Consider the following 18,839-nt stretch of genomic DNA (forward strand, 5'->3'; position numbering starts at 1 on the left):
TGAATTATTTAATAAATAATAAATATGATAACGAAATATATTAATTAATTTAATTAGTTTATTTTTCTTAATACCATCTATTTATACCAGGTCAAATATTTTTTATTTATTCACTTTCTTTTCTCTCTCTCTACCTCCCTTCCTCTTCCTCTCTCTCGTGTTTAGGTACAATTTTTGTAATTTATTGAATTTTTGTTTCTTTTATTTTTATTTATACATTTTTTTTATTTTTTAAAATTTTTGTTTATTTTAATTTCTTATTATTAGGCGCATGCTTTTTTTTCTCTTTTAACTTCTGATTAACTATAAAAATGTGTTATTTTTAAATAATCTTACTAATAATCAATTATGTAATTTTATTTTATTAGAATAAATATTTTATCATTTAATATTTTATTTGATTCATTAAATTACATTAATCATAACTTCAAATATTTAATTTAATTAGAGTAAATATCAAATTATTTTAAATTTTGATTGATTCATTAAACCAAATTAATTATAACTAGTTTATTATTTAATAAGATCGAGATAAATATTAAATTATTTAATAAATAATATATAAAACAATGAAATAAATGAACTCAATTAATTCAAATTATTATCTTATTATTTTATATATCCCTTTTCTCCCTCTTTATTTTATATTTTAGGTAAAATATTTGTAATTTTTTATTTATTTTTTATCTTAATTTTGTTAATATTTTTCTATGATTTTGGTTTATATTAATTCTTTTTTATTTATTTTGATTAATAATTCTTAAGGGTATTATTATTTTAATTAAAGATAATTTAAATATTTTGTAATATTTTTATAAAAGTTGATTAATAGGTTCTGTTTTAAAATATTTTTTTGAAAATTTTTAATAAGATTGTATTTTTTTTCTCTTTCATCCTTTGTATTAATTAATTATATTAATCTTTTATTGCAATACATTTTTTTATCTACTCCACACATTATTTTTTCTATATATCTTCTTTTATTTTTTTTAATTACTCTTTTTACTTTATTTTTAATTGTTTATTTTACTTTTACTTCTCATATATAGATTTATTATAATTCATCACATGTTTTTGTTTAATTTAAGTGATTTTTTAGGTTATATTTTGCCATTGATGCTTTTATTTTGTTTAATATATTTTTTTACTCTATGTTTAATATAATAATCTGTAAATATCTATTCTATTATGTAAAAATTAAATTTCTTCATTTAATGATAAAACTGTCGTAACATGTTTCTGATGGTATTTTTCGATTTATTTCTTTAAACTCATTAAATTTATTTTATTATAATAAATTAATTATATCAACTAATGAATTTGGTTAATTATTTAAATATTATACAATTTATTATAATTTCTATCAATCAATTAATTGTAATTCAAATTAAATGATTATTTTGTTATGAAATTATTATTTCTTAATCTATTTATAGGTAATACATATATTGATTATAATCGTAAATTAAGCTATTTTACATTAAATAACTTATATAATGGTCATCTCATTTATTATCATAAATGCTGAATTAAATAAGTTATTATTACTTTTGATTTAGAATTAAATGAGAATAAAACCGGAGATACCATTTTATTTGGTCTTTTGGGTTTAATGGGTGTCACACTCAAATATAAATAGTGACTTCCGAATTTTAGTCTCCAACACATCAAAGTCATCTCCGTAACTCTTTTTCCATAGAAGGAATTTCGATTTAACTCTATCAGGGATACATAAGGTTTTCAAAGAACAAAAAAATTGTCTGAATTTGCATGAATTCTAAATGTTCGAACTTACGACGTTGCTTCAGTTCGTTGTCGTTACGAGAATGACTCTAATCTATACGTGTGTAAGGATTAGAATAGATTAAATATTATTTAAGTAATTTATTTCTAATATTGGTATTTGATTAAATTAGTTTTAGAGAAATTTAAATTGTTGACTCAATTTATAAATTACGACTATTCTTTTTAAATGTATTATTTTTACATTTTTTAATATAAAATTTCTTTTTTTCTAATTTTTAAGTTTATTTTCTTTCTTGATATATATATCACCTTTTTTCTCATTTTATATTTCAAATTAGTAATGTAATTATTAAGAAAGATATATTTTAAAAAAAGAAAAAAATATTAAAACATCACTATTTAAAAAAAAAAAGAAAGATACGTGAAAAAAAGGAAAACGAAAAATTAAAATATCACTATTAAAAAAAAACTGTCAATATGCGTATGAATGGAGCTGGAATTGAGGAATATATATAAATATAAAAAATAAAAAATTATTATTACACGATTGTAGAATAAAAAATAATCATATATATAAACCGAAATAATTATAACAAAAAATAATTAATATATGTGATTCAGATGTTTTTAATAACTGATAACATAGAGTTTAACAAAATATAATTTACATATTTTGTTATTTATGTATATGTATATATTAAAAAAAACTACCGTAATATATATATATATATATATATATATATATATATATATATATATATATATATATATAACAAAATTAATATATAAGGTTATGGAAAGTTCTATCCAAATTTGACAAGAACAAGATGACTTACATAGAAATAATTCTCATGAAGGTAAGTTGATTATTTTTTATGATTCTTTTAAGTGATGTTAAGTTTATTTTATAAATATTTTTTTTTCATATTTTAATGTTTTTAATAACCGATAACATAGAGTTTATTTAATAAAATATAATTCATATATCCTTTTTATTTATGTATATGTATAGAATTATTTATGTATATGTATATATATTAAGAAAAATTACCGTAATATATATATAATTATTTAACAAAATTAATATATAAGGTTATGAAAAATCTCATCCAAATTTGATAAGAAAAAGACGACTTACATAGAAGTGGTTCTCATGAATGATAAGGTAAGTTGATTATTTTTCATTATTCTTTCAGGTGATGCTAGGTCCAATTTATAAATATTTTTTGTTCATATTTAAGTTTATTTTATAAGTAAACTTTTGCACGCGAATCAAGGACAGTGCGATTTTATAAATTTATAAGTGCTAATAGCCTTTATATTTAGGTCCAGTTTGGGTAACCAACTTAATTAAGCTTCTTTTGATAAAATAACTTAAACAATAAATGACTCTGTTAAAACTTAAAAGTAACTTATAAATAAGTTATTTTGTGTTTGGATTTTTAACTCTAAAGTGCTTATTTTATAGAAATGTGATGAAAAGTAGAAGTATGAGAGAAGTCATTTTTTTAACTACTCTATCAGCTCCTAAATAGCTTCTTAGAAAGTTGTAATTTGGTTTTGAAAATTGCACCAAACATTCATAAGTCAAAAGTTAAAAAAAGTTACTTCTAAACAGTGGCGGAACTTGAAATAAAATTTTGGGGGGGCCACATAGAAGATAATTATCAAAATGCTTTTGATATGGACTCCATTTAAGATAAGCTCGTCTAATCTCATTTCTCTAGTTTTGGTGATATTGCCAAATTTAAAGCCGTTTTTCAGGGTCTAGTTCCAAAAAATTAAGGTCAAACTTATCAGATGTAACTTTTTGAACTTTTAAAAGTTGTATCTCACTTTTTTTGCGATTCATTAAAGTAGAAAAACTATCTACATGTGTTGATATTGTAAAAATTATATGTTCTCCTTCTTAAATATTAGTCTTTCTCTTAAAAAATGCATCAATTCTTTAATTTTTCATTATTATTTTATAATAAAATTGAATATATATCTTGTAGAATATGTAAAGAAGAAGTTAGAAGAACAAATATTAAAATTTATAATATTTATTGAATTTTTTTATCAATTTATACAAATACAATAATATTAATACTTATTGAATATTCAATTATTTTTTATCATATAAAAAATTAAATTAAATAAATAGTCAAATATAAAATAATATTAAATTAAATAAATAAAAATATCTAATTTTTTATATTTAAATTTAAAGATAGAAAGAGTGTTGCTTATTAAATTTATTGGGTACTTTAAGTCATAGTAAAGTATTTAAACTAATTGAATTATTTTTTATCTTTTAAAAAAGTACTACTAATTTTTTATAAAAAGTTTGGGGGGACCGTGGCCCCCCTTGTCTGAACTAAGCTCCACCACTGCTTCTAAAGTTGTTCAAATGGACTCTTAATTTGTTTTATATTGTGATAATAATCAATATATTTATTGATGGATTTAATTATTACTATATTATTTATGATCATATTCAATATATATGTCTGATTTATTGAAGAAAATAAATTATTAAAATCGATTAATAACTATTTTAGAGTTAATCCAATTAACATTAAATTAAAAAAATAAACAATACATAATATGTTACTTTTTTATTAATTAAATTATTATAATTCAAATTAATTTTTAAAAAATAATTTAAAATTATAATTTCACTTTTATCACGTGCAAGACAAAGTAATTATACTTGTTTGATGACTAAAATAAAGACCATAAACAATCAATTTCTGTCGAGCATTTCACGTTTAGAAAATTATAAAAAATATGCCAACAACATTTTTTTTTAAATTTTCCAAAATCCCGGTAACTTTCAACAATAGATATCCTTTTTCAAAGAAAAAACTGTTCAAATAACGCAATTGCGCTGTGCGTTTTGCACTGTTTAATCTCCTCCTTCTGTTCGCCATGGCCACCGCAGTGTACCTCAATTCAGTGAGTTCGAATCCTTTTCAAGGTTCTTATTATTCCCTAAACATCACTAATTCTTGCATCCCCAATCTTCCAAAATCCCACATTCTTTAATTCTTCTTATTCCAAACATTTTTCAGCTACAAAATGCAAATACGCCGCTCAATCTGTGGTAACAATTCTCCCTCTCTCAATTACTTTTACTATCAGTTACCAATTGATTATGGACTAAATGCTCATTTTAGTACCTCAAGTTAATTTGGTCTTTGAAATTTTAAAATGTTCAATTTTGTCTCGAAGTCTCGTGAATCCCTTCATATCTTGAAATAGTAATGATGCTATTTTTGTTTAGAAAAGAAAAAAAATAAAAAAATTTGTTTTTTATAGAGAGCAGTTCCCATACGTGTACTATCAGTGGGGAAGAAGCGATCACGGGAGCTCCAACTCATGGTTGATGAGTATGCTGAAAAGATCAAGTATTATTGCAGTTTTGAAGATGTTCAAATTCGACCAAACCCTAGAAATGCACGGTGAATTCTCCGCTCTATTATTTTTACTTGAACAATTTTGGTACGACCTATTTGAATAAGTTGCTAACTCTATCACCTGATAGGCCCAGGGGTATATCAAGTTTCATTTTCTGTCGAGCTAATGAAATGACCAATTTGTTTTTTCGAATTTGCATCTAGCGCATTACTACAATCATTTCGATGTTGTGTTTCTCTCGTGTCAAAATTTCACATGCATGTTTTGCTCTGTAGAAGGTTAAATGATAGAACACACCGGTGAAAATTTGCTCAGGACTTTGTCATGCAGATTTTGCTCATGACGCAACCATGTGCGGTTAAGTCTAGAAATTGGTTTTCTCAGCTACATGATAGAAAACAAATAGAGAAGGTCATTGGATTTTGAAAAGGAAATTACACATTAGAATTTGTTTTAAGTTTGTAATTAATTTTAATAGTGATATAAGAAAATAAGCCTGAGATGGAACTTATTTGTATGTGTATATATAATCTTTAAAATTTTGATTATATGTATGTTGTATCTGTGTTTTCTCTTATCAAAATTCAGAATTTTCCTTGTGTCAATATTGTATGATGTTTGGTACTTCTGTGTCTATTGAGTGTCTTGGGCTCTGAGATACATAGGTGCATTGTGAATATATGCATGCATGCTGAAACCTCTTGTCTTCTAGGTATAAGAAGCTTGAAATTCTCATTGATCCCTAATGGAAAAAGTGGAATTTGGTTTGCATTGCAGTGATCAACGTGCTCAGGTTGATGACGAAGATGCAGCAATGATGAACCATATAAGGTCTGATGATTGGGTATAGTCTTTGAACATGCATGAATTGAAATCATGATAATATTTTTGTCATCCTACTTGAAATTATAATAAATACTTGAAATTGTATTCTGTTCCTACTTGACATGATGATAATCAAATTTCATACGACATTGCTTTCAGGTTGAGAATGTATACTGTCTGCTTATGATACTTCCTTACGTTCTGCAATTTAGGCCATGCTTGTTTTGGGTTTTAAAACGAGTGACTTTGCAACTCCAAAAAGATAAAAATAAGGCAAAGCAAACACACCTTTAATTTTGAAGCTTACTTGAATTGTTTGTCTTTTTTCTCCTCCTTGCCCCACATTGGAGTCTAAATTATAGCCTAATTATAGATTTCTTGTAATATGTTTATACAGTACTCAAGCTTAGTGTCTTTTGTTGATCTCACAATGTATTCAAACTAAAGTTATGTAGATGTTGGTGCTAATGTCATTGATGGAATTGCTAATGGTTTTCATGAACTTATTGATGACATTGGAAATAGAAATTTGATCCAGGTTTGTCTCCTGCTAGGGATAGTGTTACACTGATGGACTACACCACACCTTTAACTCAAAGCATGTTTCCATGTAAATCATAAATATTTTGTTGTATTTCAATCTCATATATACTACGATTGACATTGTTCCAATGCAACTCAAACACGTAATGCCATTCCCTTATGTTTGTTCCTTGCTCGGAAGTCAGAACATGCTTGCAGTTCCTATTTTCAAGATACAGTGAGAGTCACAGATTTATATATGTTTTATGAGCAAGAAACTGGGCTTGTTTCCCCTGCTAACTAGGTTTTGTTTGCAACACACCTGCACTAACAGGTTGTGATGTTGGATGAACGTGGACAAGACATAAGATCCGAGGAAATGGCAGAGTTGATTGGTAATGCTGGAAATACGGTAAGAACGTCTTATAAATGATCTCTTTCTCTTTCGTTTTTGATCCATGAGTATTTCAGTATTGCATGCGCTTATTGGCACTGCATTGAAATAGCACAAGTTTTCTTTCGTTAAAGACCTTTGGCATGTTGTCAAAAATGTAAATTAATGTTAAATTTTGTAAAAGTACAATCCTCTCAATTCATGTTTCTAACACTTGGCAGTGTTTTTAATTTCCTATCAATCATGTTAGTCTTTACTAATATTCAAAAGGAGCAAACTACCAAAATGGTACCTGAAAGTTTGCATCGCTGACAAAACAAACCCCAAAAGATGCTAACGACAAATAAGTCCCTGAAAGATTTAAAAATATGACAAAAGAACTAGATATTAAATATATTCTAAAATATTTATTTAAATGTTGCTATAAATATTTAGATTTAATGGATAAGTTAGTTTGTTAAATATGAAAGTTTTTTTGTTATTTACAAAAAATATAATATTTATTGGTTCTTTTTATCGGAATTAACCCTTTTCCAAAGTATTTGATGAGGTTATGTACGCTAACATGGCAGTTGCCACCTTGTTGAATAGGGAGAATTGGGGCCGGAGGCCTATCGCCAATAATTAACACAACCTCACCCAATACTTTGCCAACTACTTTATAGTGAATTGCCTTTATTATCGATAAAAGGCTTTTAATAGCCACCATGACGTGTGCCAAATATATTTTACTTTGTATGATCCGGCTATTGAACGCTGACTCAGCTAAGACACTAGGCCACTAGGCCTATGGAGCTTAGATGTCAAAAAATTCAAATCGTAATTTTTTTAAACCTGATCTGGGAAGTGGGATCCTAAATTCGTAAATTGTTAACTCAGTAATTTGATAACATTTTCACATCAGGTTTGTCTTCTTTTAAGTACCTAAATCCACTTTGATTTGGATTATTTGTTCCAAGATGACTTGTTTAGCTTCTCTTTTGATGAGAAATTACTAACATCAATTTCCATTCTCTATTACTGTCTATTCATGTAAAGAAATTAAATTTTTTGTTGATTTCTGCATTCTCATAGGGTGCTTCAAGATTATCTTTTTGCATCGGTGGGCCCTATGGTCATGGGAGAAAAATGAGGGAACGTGCTAACAAATCTATCAAGCTGTCTTCATTGGTCTTAAATCATCAAATCGCACTGCTTGTGCTCATGGAACAGCTCTACAGGTGACAATATCTTAATCTCCAATTCGTTCTACTTTTCTGATGTTCCATATCTTTTTGAAACAAAGTTTAACATCAGGATGATAGAGTAGCACATATTGGAGGCTTTTGACTTCCCTGCCTAGCCTGTTGTTTATAAATATATGCTTTTTGACTTCAATTGTTTATAACCCATTTGCTTTGTTTTCTAGCTTTCTCTACTACCTGAAATTTTGAACTTTTTTCATATATATAGTTTCCTATAATTTATTTATACCCCCGAACCACTGTCAGTTATTATCTCCAAGATATGCCATTTGTTCATGTTTTTGGATTGTATTATTTGATTGTTAGTGGCGTAACACATTCTTTTTGTTTTGTAGGTCATGGACAATTTTGAAAGGACAGAACTACCATCACTAGATATCCCTGTATCATTTTGTTTATCCTTCATATATGTATTTTGTGATCTGTCCAATTTTATTGTGAAATTTTTGTATCTTCTTTATCTGTTTTACGGAATGTGCATATTTTGAAAGTTGCGTTGAAGGGTTTGTCTTCTTATGAGCACTGAAATTTCATTAGCTGAGTGTGTATGAAGTAATGCTGAAAAGCCATTTGTTACCCTAACGAAGGGCGTAATGTAGTGTATTCATCATTCATGTGTTACTAACTTACTACTTTAGCATAGTTCGTTGAAATATTAGCATAACATCTTGGCGGAATGAATTTTTATGTACTGCTGTGTTCAATATAGTTTTTTATCTCTAGGAACCTATTATCCTATATTTAAAGAGTTTATTTACCTTTGTGTCTTTTTTACCCAAAGAAATGAATTAGAACCACACTATTTACTCTCAAAAAAATTGGAGACTTGGCATGATTCTACTCATAATCAGGCTGCTTCACCATGATTATTTTTTATTTAAATAATATATAACTAATTATTTTTTATTTATCCGATGGAAAAAAATAAATTATACCTCAGAATCTCAGATTTTGGGAGTTTAGGTTTCTTGATTGAAAGGTAATATTCTATTACCATGAATTTTATTCACGATAAAAAAAAAACTTTTTTTTGTGTGTGTGTAATTTATCATTTCCAAGCAATAATTTTTTGTACTCAATTTAGAACTTTTCTTTTATACTTTGTTTTTTCAAATTTCACATCAAATTATTGCAGAATCAATTTTAAACTTTTCCATATTATATTCATTGGCTTTGATCACAACTCACAAGTACTTTAAGGATACTAGTTAAAATACTTAATAAAACATATTTTTAGAATAATACTATATATTTAAATTTTTTTTGTTAACTAAGTTTAATTAAGTTAATTTAATATAATAAAAATAGTTATGTCTATTATTATTTTAAGTTTTATTGTTTAATTCGATTGAGTTTAGTTTATAAAAAAATTTAGATGCGTAATGATACTCATATTTTTATTAGAAAACTAAATAGTTATAATTTTTATTGTATCTGTGACGTATCTAACTATCTATTAAGAGAAAATAATTTTTTAAAAGATTATTTCTCATAGTGACTTTAATTACTTTTCTTAACTTTGTATCCAAAATTGTCACATTCTTATCTATCCACGATGTGCCAAATCTTGATGACTTGTCACTTGACTAACCAGTTGACCTATTTAATGAGTGAACAATAACAACATGCCACCTCATCAGTCATTCAATTAAATTTTACAAATCAAATTTATTTCTAAAAAATCGTCCGTTTTTTAAATTAGCCAAATCAACTTTAAATTAAAAAATTTTAATATTTCTTTTTAATTTGAAATTAATTTAATTTAATTATATAAATTTATCATGTATTAAAACAGTTAAGTATATGATATGATCCGATAGAAACAACAAAATCACTAATATAATTAATTTAAAGTTTTTTTAAAATAAATTTAAATAAAAAAACTTTTAAAATCAATTTAAAAAATAAGTAATTTTTGATAGATATTTAATTATTTATTCTTAATTTTATTTATCACACATGGTCTTCATTTATTGGGGGTTGAGGAAGTTCAGTGAACCACCCACGACATGTGGTATGCAATCCCCGAAATCTAAAGAGAGAAAAATAAAAACCAAAAAATCGACCACTTATAAAAATAGAGTTTAACTAATACATATTTTTAATACATATATTAAAATTATCGATTGAAGATATTTTTATAAAAAAATATAAAATTTAAATTTGTAATATATTTATTATGGATTTTATTAAAATAATTATAAAAATTTTATTAATAACAATTGTAATAACAATAGTAATTACTAAAGATAATAACAATACTAATTACTAAACTCATCCTAAACAAATAAATATAAAAAAAACATTTATTATATAAAAACAATAACTAAAAATAATTAAATATTTAATTCATTTAATTAAACTACTTAATCAATCTAACATATATCTATATCACAATTCCGCACCATCATTTTCGAGTAATTTATGGAAGCTCATACGATGATGAGAGGTTATTGAAGTGTTGCAATAGTGTTGGGGGAGCGTGAAGTACAAGGTGCGTGGCACGCTATGCCGTGTCCCGCGTGTGGGAAAAGGCATTAAGCCATTAACTAACCCCCCGAAACGGAAACCCAAAAACCCGTTTTAAAAGCCTCTTGCTTCCCACTCTGGTTCCCTCCCCCTCGATCTCCACCTAAGATAGATCCACCAACCACAGTACCTCAACCCAAGATTCTCGAACCTTCTCAGATCCAAGTTCGTTAATCCCACTTTCTTTGTCTCACTCATTTTCCTTCTCATTCTTAGTCGCTTCTTTTCCCTAACGAATTGCTGACCTTTCACTTACTCGCAAGCAATACGGTGCCGTATCATAGCTAACAGCGAAATTCAGTCAACAAAACCCTAATTGGTTGTTTTTTCTATTTTGTTTGAGGTTTTAGGGAAGAAGAAAGAGGGGAAAAGAATGGGTGAGGAGAATAAGGTAGTTGGAGAAGGTGAGAAGAAGAAAGAGGAAAGTGTTGGTGCCACTGCTGTTGTTGGTGATGGAGAGGAGGAAAAGAATAAGAAGAAGAAGAAGAGTACGAAGCAGGGGTTAATTTCTCGTATTTGGAACGGGATTTTCAGAAGACATAGCGATGATTTCGAGAAGAGGCTGCAGTATATTTCCAAAGAGGAAGCTGCGGTTATGGCCAGGGTCAATCGGAGAAACCGGTCGTGGCGGAGAACTTCGCGCCAGATCATCATAATTTCTGTTATATTTGAGGTACATTTTCCATTGCTGGATGAATGGGTTTATCTCTGTGTGTTTTTGTTTGTCATGAATCATTTCTCACATGAATTTGTGTATTTTAACATGCCATTCTATGCTAGAGTTTCTTTTAACTTGAAGTGCGAAAAACTACAAACTACGACTCATGGTAGCTATCTCAAAGATCAAATTAAAAATATAAAACTTTTGACAGTATAGGGATATGACAGAATAGAATGGAGTCACCTGATCAGTGTAGGTGACCCCCTATATAGTGGGAAAAGATGTTCTTCTCTTAATTGTTTTGAAATATGACAATTTGGATTTAAACGATTTCATCTCCCAGGCCGTTGCTGTAGGTTTCGCAATCATGACAACTAGATCAATGGATATGAATTGGAAGATGAGAGCAATCCGAGTTTTGCCAATGTTTCTTCTGCCTGCCTTGTCATCTGCTGTTTATTCAACGTATGTCAGCTTCATAAGGATGCGTAAGTGTTGAAATGTTTACAGCTAACTTGTATCTTGCAAAGTTGCAATAGCTACTGTGTTTTTCTCTTCTTTTTTTCTTTTTCTTTTTCATCTAGATAAGATTGGAGTGGTTCGTTTGTCTAATTTACTGTAATTGAGTTTATTTAAGTTTTGCTGAATTTGCATTTTGTGTCTAGGACAAGAAATGCTCCTCAAATTTAATGTGTTCCAATTCTTACTGCCAAATTTGATGGCTTCTGCAGTTGTAGATTCTTCTGATCTTGTTTGTGATACAATTTTCAAATGAAAAGAGATCTGGAGTTTTCAATTTCATTAGAATTGCTGCTATCATTTGTATTATAATAGAACGTATTATAGTTATTCTTTCTGAATTAGGGTGATAAGGATTCAAAGGTGAGTCTTTTTGTGCCATTTAATTAAACAAACTTGTCTTGCTAAGCTCTTGCGTTCAGTTACTTATCTATGGCAGTGGAAAAGTATGTGGGTACTATAATGGATAGATGCTTTTTAAAAATGAATTTCTTTGTGCTTCTTGTTGATTCCGACAGTGTGATATTGCAGCTAATGCTAGTAGAAGTATTTGATCTTGATAAGTTTTTATATTCATTTGAAGCTTGGAAGTGTGTGCACAAATATCTAGAATGGATCTTCTGGGTAGAGACAATATGCTTGAAGCAATAGGATTTGATATTCGGCTTCATAATGAAGAAACTTGTTCCTATGATTCTGATGATTGTAGCGTTGGATTTCTGTTTGATAATTCAGTTTTTTTGCAACAGATGCATGTTTTTAGGATTTGGTAGATCATCATGTGCTGATCATTGTTGCTGAATATTTATATAAATGTATTTTTATAGGTGATCGCAAGGACCAGAAAATTCTTGTTAAGCTTCGGGCTGAAAGGCAGGCAAAAATTGATGAGCTCAAAGAAAAGACAAATTATTACATTACTCAACAACTCATTCAGGTGATTGTTTGAGGCAACAATTTTTAGGTGTATTTCAATAATTTCATTCCATGTTGCTTGAAACAGAATGAATGTTTTTGTTTGGGTTTGTACTGGTCTGTCCATTTTCCTTAATATCAAATCTCTGGCTAACTATGGTGCATCTTTAAGAAATATCTTCTCATGTATGCAAACGCCATCAGATTTAACCATGTGTCTGATGCATTTGCATAACTGTGTAGTCAAATCTGGTCAACATTTTGATTGGGTTACAAATATTTCCCCCACAACTTGTCCACCTTATAAGAAGCAAAGTCTGACCTTCCTTGTCCCGATGGAAGGCCTGCTGGCTGGTACTGCTGCCACAACGACTCTTGCCACTATTCACCCAAAAATTGTCAATAATGAAAATGACATAATTATTCTTAGGAACAACTAATAATTACTAATCATCTTCCTTTTCTATATTTGTCAATTTCTCATTTCATTTTTCTTTCCATTTGGCTGCCCAATTTCACATTGTTATTTTCTGTTGAATATGAAATTTCGGCTTGTCTATTTCCGGCATGGCTACGGTTTTTTTTTCTCTGGCATTTGTTTTCATTCTATGTTTGGATTTGTTAAGATTACCTTTCTTCGTTATGTTCTTTCTAACATCTAGTCATTTAACTAGTGACTTTTTGGTGGTCATGTGGGGATTGATTTGCGTTACTTTTAGTTGAGATTATCATCAGTATAAAGAAGGCACTTTTGTGGATATAAGTACCATTTGTACTCTCAGATTATATTTTGCCTGAATTTTGCACTCAACATCTATTACGTTATATTGATGTTGTCAAAACATCTAAGACCTATACATCACGTTGCTTATAAAACTTCGCACCCAATATTGATGATGTAAGGGCTTAGTAGCCTCTTTGTAGTATGAGGCATACCAAATGGGCTAAGGTGTTGGACACAATGAAATTTCTTATACTCATATTCTTGAGTTCTGTCTTTACTTATTTATCTTTCTCCCCTTCTCTAAGAATCAACAATGTGAGCATGTCAATTATGTTAGTTGCTAACAGTGAGAAAAAAAATTTTTAAGGGGAAAAAATTAATGGTATCACCTATAACCAATTCGTTTCAATTTAGTATAGTCCTGTGCTTTGAATTGTATAACTTGGAAGGCAACTTAGGATGGTGGTTGTTTGCAACTGCTTTAATAATGCTGTCCATTTAACTTAGTTTGTGATCTACAGAGATATGACACAGATCCAGCAGCAAAGGCAGCTGCTGCAACTGTTTTGGCATCCAAGTTGGGTGCAGATTCTGGCTTGAAAGTGTATGTGGGAGATGAATCTAACTCTGCTGCTCCAACAGGGCAGAGCATTGATGCTGAGCCTGCAAGGTCTAGTGGACTTAGAAATCGGAAAACAGTGCATTCTAGATCCATTAGTTCTGGGACATCTACTCCAAATGTTCCTGATCAACAACTAGTTGGTGCTGCCGGAACTGATCAAACTCATACTTCTGAGCACAATCAGCTTGTAGTTGTTGAACATCACCAACCTCAAAGTTCAACATCACAAGATGGGTGGATTGCTAGAATCGCAGCATTGCTTGTAGGTGAGGATCCAACACAGTCATATGCGCTCATATGCGGTAACTGCCATATGCATAATGGTAAGTGCACTGGATTTTATTTCATGTTTCTGGGTTTGGCTTTTGTCAATTTATATATATTTCCTTGAAAAATGGTGGTGTAGCTGCCAATTGTGTCATGAATACAGTGGCAGGAAGAGTGTTTTTATCTGCTTGTGTTTCTTCAGGTCTTGCTCGGAAGGAGGATTTCCCATTTATTACTTACTATTGCCCACACTGTCGCGCCTTAAACAAACCAAAGCAATCAGATGAGCGTGTCTCCAGTGGTAACTCCCCAAATATGAGGTTTCCAAAAACAGATGATGGTGAAGCAGTAGTTAAAACTGTTAGTGCTTCTGCTGCTGACAGCATAATCAAAAGCAATAATCCCTTAGATACTGCTACCCCTGAGATTGAAGAAGTATCCGAAGTGGCTAGCTCAGGGGAGAAAAATAGTTAAGGGCAGCCTCTTTTAGTGATGGCCTGTTGTTGCGAGCTGTCTTGCCCCCCTTATCTCGGGAGGCTGACCAACTATGAGTATGTTCGGTTGGGGTGCTAAAATGAGGAGTGATTTTTCATAAACGAGTTTGATGTGTAAAATTATGCACGAAGCTCGTTCATGAATTTGTTACTCAATTTTTACCCTCCAACCAAATATAAAGGAAGCAAATTTGGGTATTGTTTCCCTTGTTGGTTCTGTAACAGGAATAGTGTTGATATTATACTGAGAATTGTGAAATTGTGATTTATAATTTATAGATTACATGTATCAACTCGTGACTTGACAATTTTGGCGATTTTTTTTACTGAAAATATTTTTTTGTTGAGGCATTCCTTTTGTTTACCTCTTGGACTTTATCAGAGAAATTTTGGGAACAATGATGTTGGAAATTGATTGAAAAAGAAGACTGAAATGTGAAATGTTAAATTATCCAAAGAGAGAATAATCTACAACCGGTAAGTTGTGTTATTTGACAGGTTACCTGTATTTTACTCTTGTTTGTTGTTTTTTTTGTCTGACTGTACTTCACCAAGTTTTGTACACGCTGCTCACTTTAGCTTTTGAGGCTTTGAATGGTGATGACAAATCACAGAATGTTCACCTACCTAATGGTGGTGTATTAGCGCCATTTTTTGTTTGTGATCCAAGATGCAATGAGTTCGTGTGAATGCTAGAACTGATGTATTTGGATTTAGATTGCCAATACGTGCTGCTTGTTTGAATGCAACACTGTCTTGTGCATTCAAAAAGCTTAAAATGAGTCTAACTCGCATATGGTTACGAGTAAATTAGTGACTATATCAAAAGTATATTAAAATCAACTATCAGTATAAAATACATGTGGAAATACAAATACATATTAAAAGTAAATTAAATCACACATGTATAAATATATTGGTGACTGATTTTAGTATACGAATAACATTCTTGCTAAACTAGTGATCACGGCGGGCCTTAAATCATAATTAAAAGAATTAAAGTATAATTGTCAAAATCAAACCATTAATCGAATTACTGATTTATTAGTTCATTAATTCAATCGATAAATCACTGATTAAATCAATAAAATCGGTTTTACTTAAATAATTATATAAAATTTTAATATTTTCTTCTTCGTAATAAATATTTTTTCATTTTATTTTTATACTATAGTAACCATTATTTTTTAAATTTTAATAACTAATTGATTATTCCATACCTATTATATTGTGATATACTATGTGCAATTATTGAAAAAATAACATTAATAAATATTATGTAATCATAAAAAAATTGTTATAATTAATAAATTTTTTTGTATGTGTTTAATAAAATTTATATTTATAATAATTATTCATAATTTGAGAGTAAGAGGTTGAACCAAAAAACTAGCAAATCAAACTTCAAATCGATCCAATTTCAGCTCTAAGTCCATTTAAGGTTGAAAATCAGCATGAAACTGGTGAGAACTGGCAATAACCAGTTCACAAAGAAAACTTTAAAATTTCAGCGAGCATGGTTTGAACTCAAGGTTCCAGCTTGTCACCAAGCTATGATACTTTTTAGTAATAAATATGCTATTTAATTAATATATAATAAAAAGTATAAAATTATTTTATATTATTTTAATTATATACTCATTTATTTTTAAAGTAATGCTCTGAAAGCAATACCTTGTGTTGAAAATGCTATTTTAGAGTATCAAAAAATGGAAGATGCATGTTCTGTCGTCACCCTTCGCACTCAGTCCAAAACACGTCTCTGAATTCAGAAGTGGATGAAGAAAGTTTGGGAATTCTAGAAAGTGATCTTATAAACATGTTGAAAACTGAACATTTTGGTGCCCTAGAGTCCAATATATAGATACTTGACAATAAACCTCCGAGTTATGCATAGTTCATACTCTTTACCACTTTACCCTAGTTATGAATAAAATTTCTGTCGTATGATCAATTAGATGCCCTTGTTGATCAACTCTTCAAGATTGCATTACTTTCATATTTGATGCTGCTTCAGAGATCCAAAATGTGTCAACAAAATAAACAGAGAGAAGAAAGTTTATCACAAATTTTCTCAATTCCTCTTATAGAAGGAGCGACTAACAAATAAATTTAACACATAAAACAAATATAGAGAAATCCTAAAAACTCTAGTATAATTTTTTAATGGTAGAATTTCTTCTTCCATACCCCTCTAACTACATTGCTTTACATTGTGAAGTTACAAATTTGAGGTACCAAATGCTTAGTATTTACATAGGCAACTAACAAGCACAACTTGACAAAAAAGATCCACCACATATCAATGTAGAAACACAAGTTAACACTTGGTTACAATACGTATATGAATACACAAATTGCATTCACAAAAGTTTCTCGTTTAGAAATGTAATCAAGCCACCAACCATCTATGTGTGAAGAATACATGACTTCTAACTTCTTGCATTTACAACCAAAGAACAATTTCTATTTGATGTTTGTTCATTTGAGATGCATGTTCAATTTTCTCCAAAACCACCATACAACTTGAACTTAGCCTATTTGATCAAACTTTAAACAACTGTGACAAATACTCTTTTTTCTTTTTTTTTTTTTTGTCAAATTTCTATCATTTGTAGATAGCCATAATTTGATCACATTTCATTAAAATTAATTTTTATTATTTATGTATAATATGTTTATTGTATAAGTGTAGTTGATAAAAATAATAAAGGAAAGAGTTAAGAAAATTGTTATTTTTTAAATCATATTTATTTATTAAGTATATCATATTTATTGGTTTATATTAAATATATATTTTATATTTTTTTTGGTTCAACATTCATATTCATTATTTGTTTTATCAGGTTTATCAATTTGTACAAAATATATCTATTGTATTTGTTTTTATCCAAGATTCATGCTTATTTGTTTATGTAAATCATGTTTACCAGTTTGATACAACACATGAAAGTTTAAAAAGAAAGAAAAGTAGAAGAGAAGAGAAAAAGAAAGAAATAAATAAAGAAAACAAGAAAGAGAACTGTCGATGCTGATTTTGAAAATTTAAAACATTTAGTTTTGCGTATTTTTTTATATCTGTGTCGTACAATCATAAGCCACATTTAGTTCTCATCGTATCCCATTTTATTCTACGATATTTGAGAATCGCTGCAATATCTCGGTATAGGTTTGAAATACTCTCTTGTTCCACAGTCAGAACTATTTAAACTAACCAATTTAAAATTTTTCGATATACTAGTATTAGCAATAGCAAGTGCATCTTTAATACAGTCATTAATTCTCTCGAGAGATTACAATTGCCGCAAACAGACATATTAATGACGAAGAATATATTTTTACTATGTTACACGAATACTTTACTTGTCCTGCTATTCTGTCCATCGCGTAGTCGTTCTCTCTATTGTGACGTCGTGGGTGCACTGTCGACACCGATGTCATTCTCGCCATCGCGTTGCCTCCACTGCCGTTAACACAGAAGCGCTCACGAAGAATCAAACCCGCCTTCGCGTTGCCGCTGACGTTTGAAGTTCCCTCGGACCTCACTCATGAGGTAGTCCACACGAGCACCACTGCATGATTCAGCTGCCACTCGCATCCTCTCTCACATCCTCTCTCCGTGCGATTTGCAGTCGCCGTCCTCTTTTCCGCACACCGCGTTCTTCTTGATTTTGGATGATTATTTTTATTAGTTTTGGATGTTTCTTTTTTCTAAGTTTCATATTTCTTTTCTTATGTTTTAGATATTTTTTTTCTGAGTTTTGGATGATTCCTTTAATAGTTTTAGATATATTTTTTTTAATTTTTGAAAATTCTTTTCTCAATATTTTGTTGGAGGTCTCATTTTATTAGGTTTTGGATTTTTTTTATGTTTTAAATGTTTCTTTTTATTATAAATTTTTAAAATGATTTTGGGAATTTTAAAATTAGTTTTAGAATTTTTAAAACGATTTTTGAAAATTTAAAAATAAATTT

At 29.2% G+C, this 18,839-nt stretch overlaps 2 protein-coding genes across 4 annotated transcripts; both read left to right on the forward strand.

Moving 5' to 3' along the window:
• The first annotated feature begins 4,578 nt into the window (after positions 1-4,578).
• LOC130936388 (putative RNA methyltransferase At5g10620) lies at positions 4,579-8,716 on the forward strand. 2 transcript variants are annotated; one of them, XM_057866449.1, is made up of 7 exons: positions 4,579-4,708; positions 4,803-4,834; positions 5,050-5,192; positions 5,926-5,992; positions 6,830-6,907; positions 7,964-8,109; positions 8,469-8,716. In XM_057866449.1, the coding sequence occupies exons 1-7, from the start codon at positions 4,660-4,662 to the stop codon at positions 8,506-8,508; spliced, it is 555 nt and encodes a 184-aa protein (XP_057722432.1). In that variant the 5' UTR covers positions 4,579-4,659; the 3' UTR covers positions 8,509-8,716. The 2 variants fall into 2 exon arrangements, with proteins under 2 accessions (XP_057722432.1, XP_057722433.1); XM_057866450.1 differs by having other exon boundaries at positions 4,580-4,708; positions 5,057-5,192.
• Positions 8,717-10,659: 1,943 nt separating this feature from the next.
• LOC130935382 (uncharacterized protein At2g24330-like) lies at positions 10,660-15,354 on the forward strand. 2 transcript variants are annotated; one of them, XM_057865108.1, is made up of 6 exons: positions 10,668-10,827; positions 11,013-11,335; positions 11,667-11,811; positions 12,670-12,779; positions 14,003-14,426; positions 14,573-15,354. In XM_057865108.1, the coding sequence occupies exons 2-6, from the start codon at positions 11,036-11,038 to the stop codon at positions 14,842-14,844; spliced, it is 1,251 nt and encodes a 416-aa protein (XP_057721091.1). In that variant the 5' UTR covers positions 10,668-10,827; positions 11,013-11,035; the 3' UTR covers positions 14,845-15,354. The 2 variants fall into 2 exon arrangements, with proteins under 2 accessions (XP_057721090.1, XP_057721091.1); XM_057865107.1 differs by having other exon boundaries at positions 10,660-11,335.
• Positions 15,355-18,839: the final 3,485 nt, after the last annotated feature.

Source organism: Arachis stenosperma, chromosome 6, assembly GCF_014773155.1.
Source record: "Arachis stenosperma cultivar V10309 chromosome 6, arast.V10309.gnm1.PFL2, whole genome shotgun sequence".
NCBI classification, from domain to species: domain Eukaryota; kingdom Viridiplantae; phylum Streptophyta; class Magnoliopsida; order Fabales; family Fabaceae; genus Arachis; species Arachis stenosperma.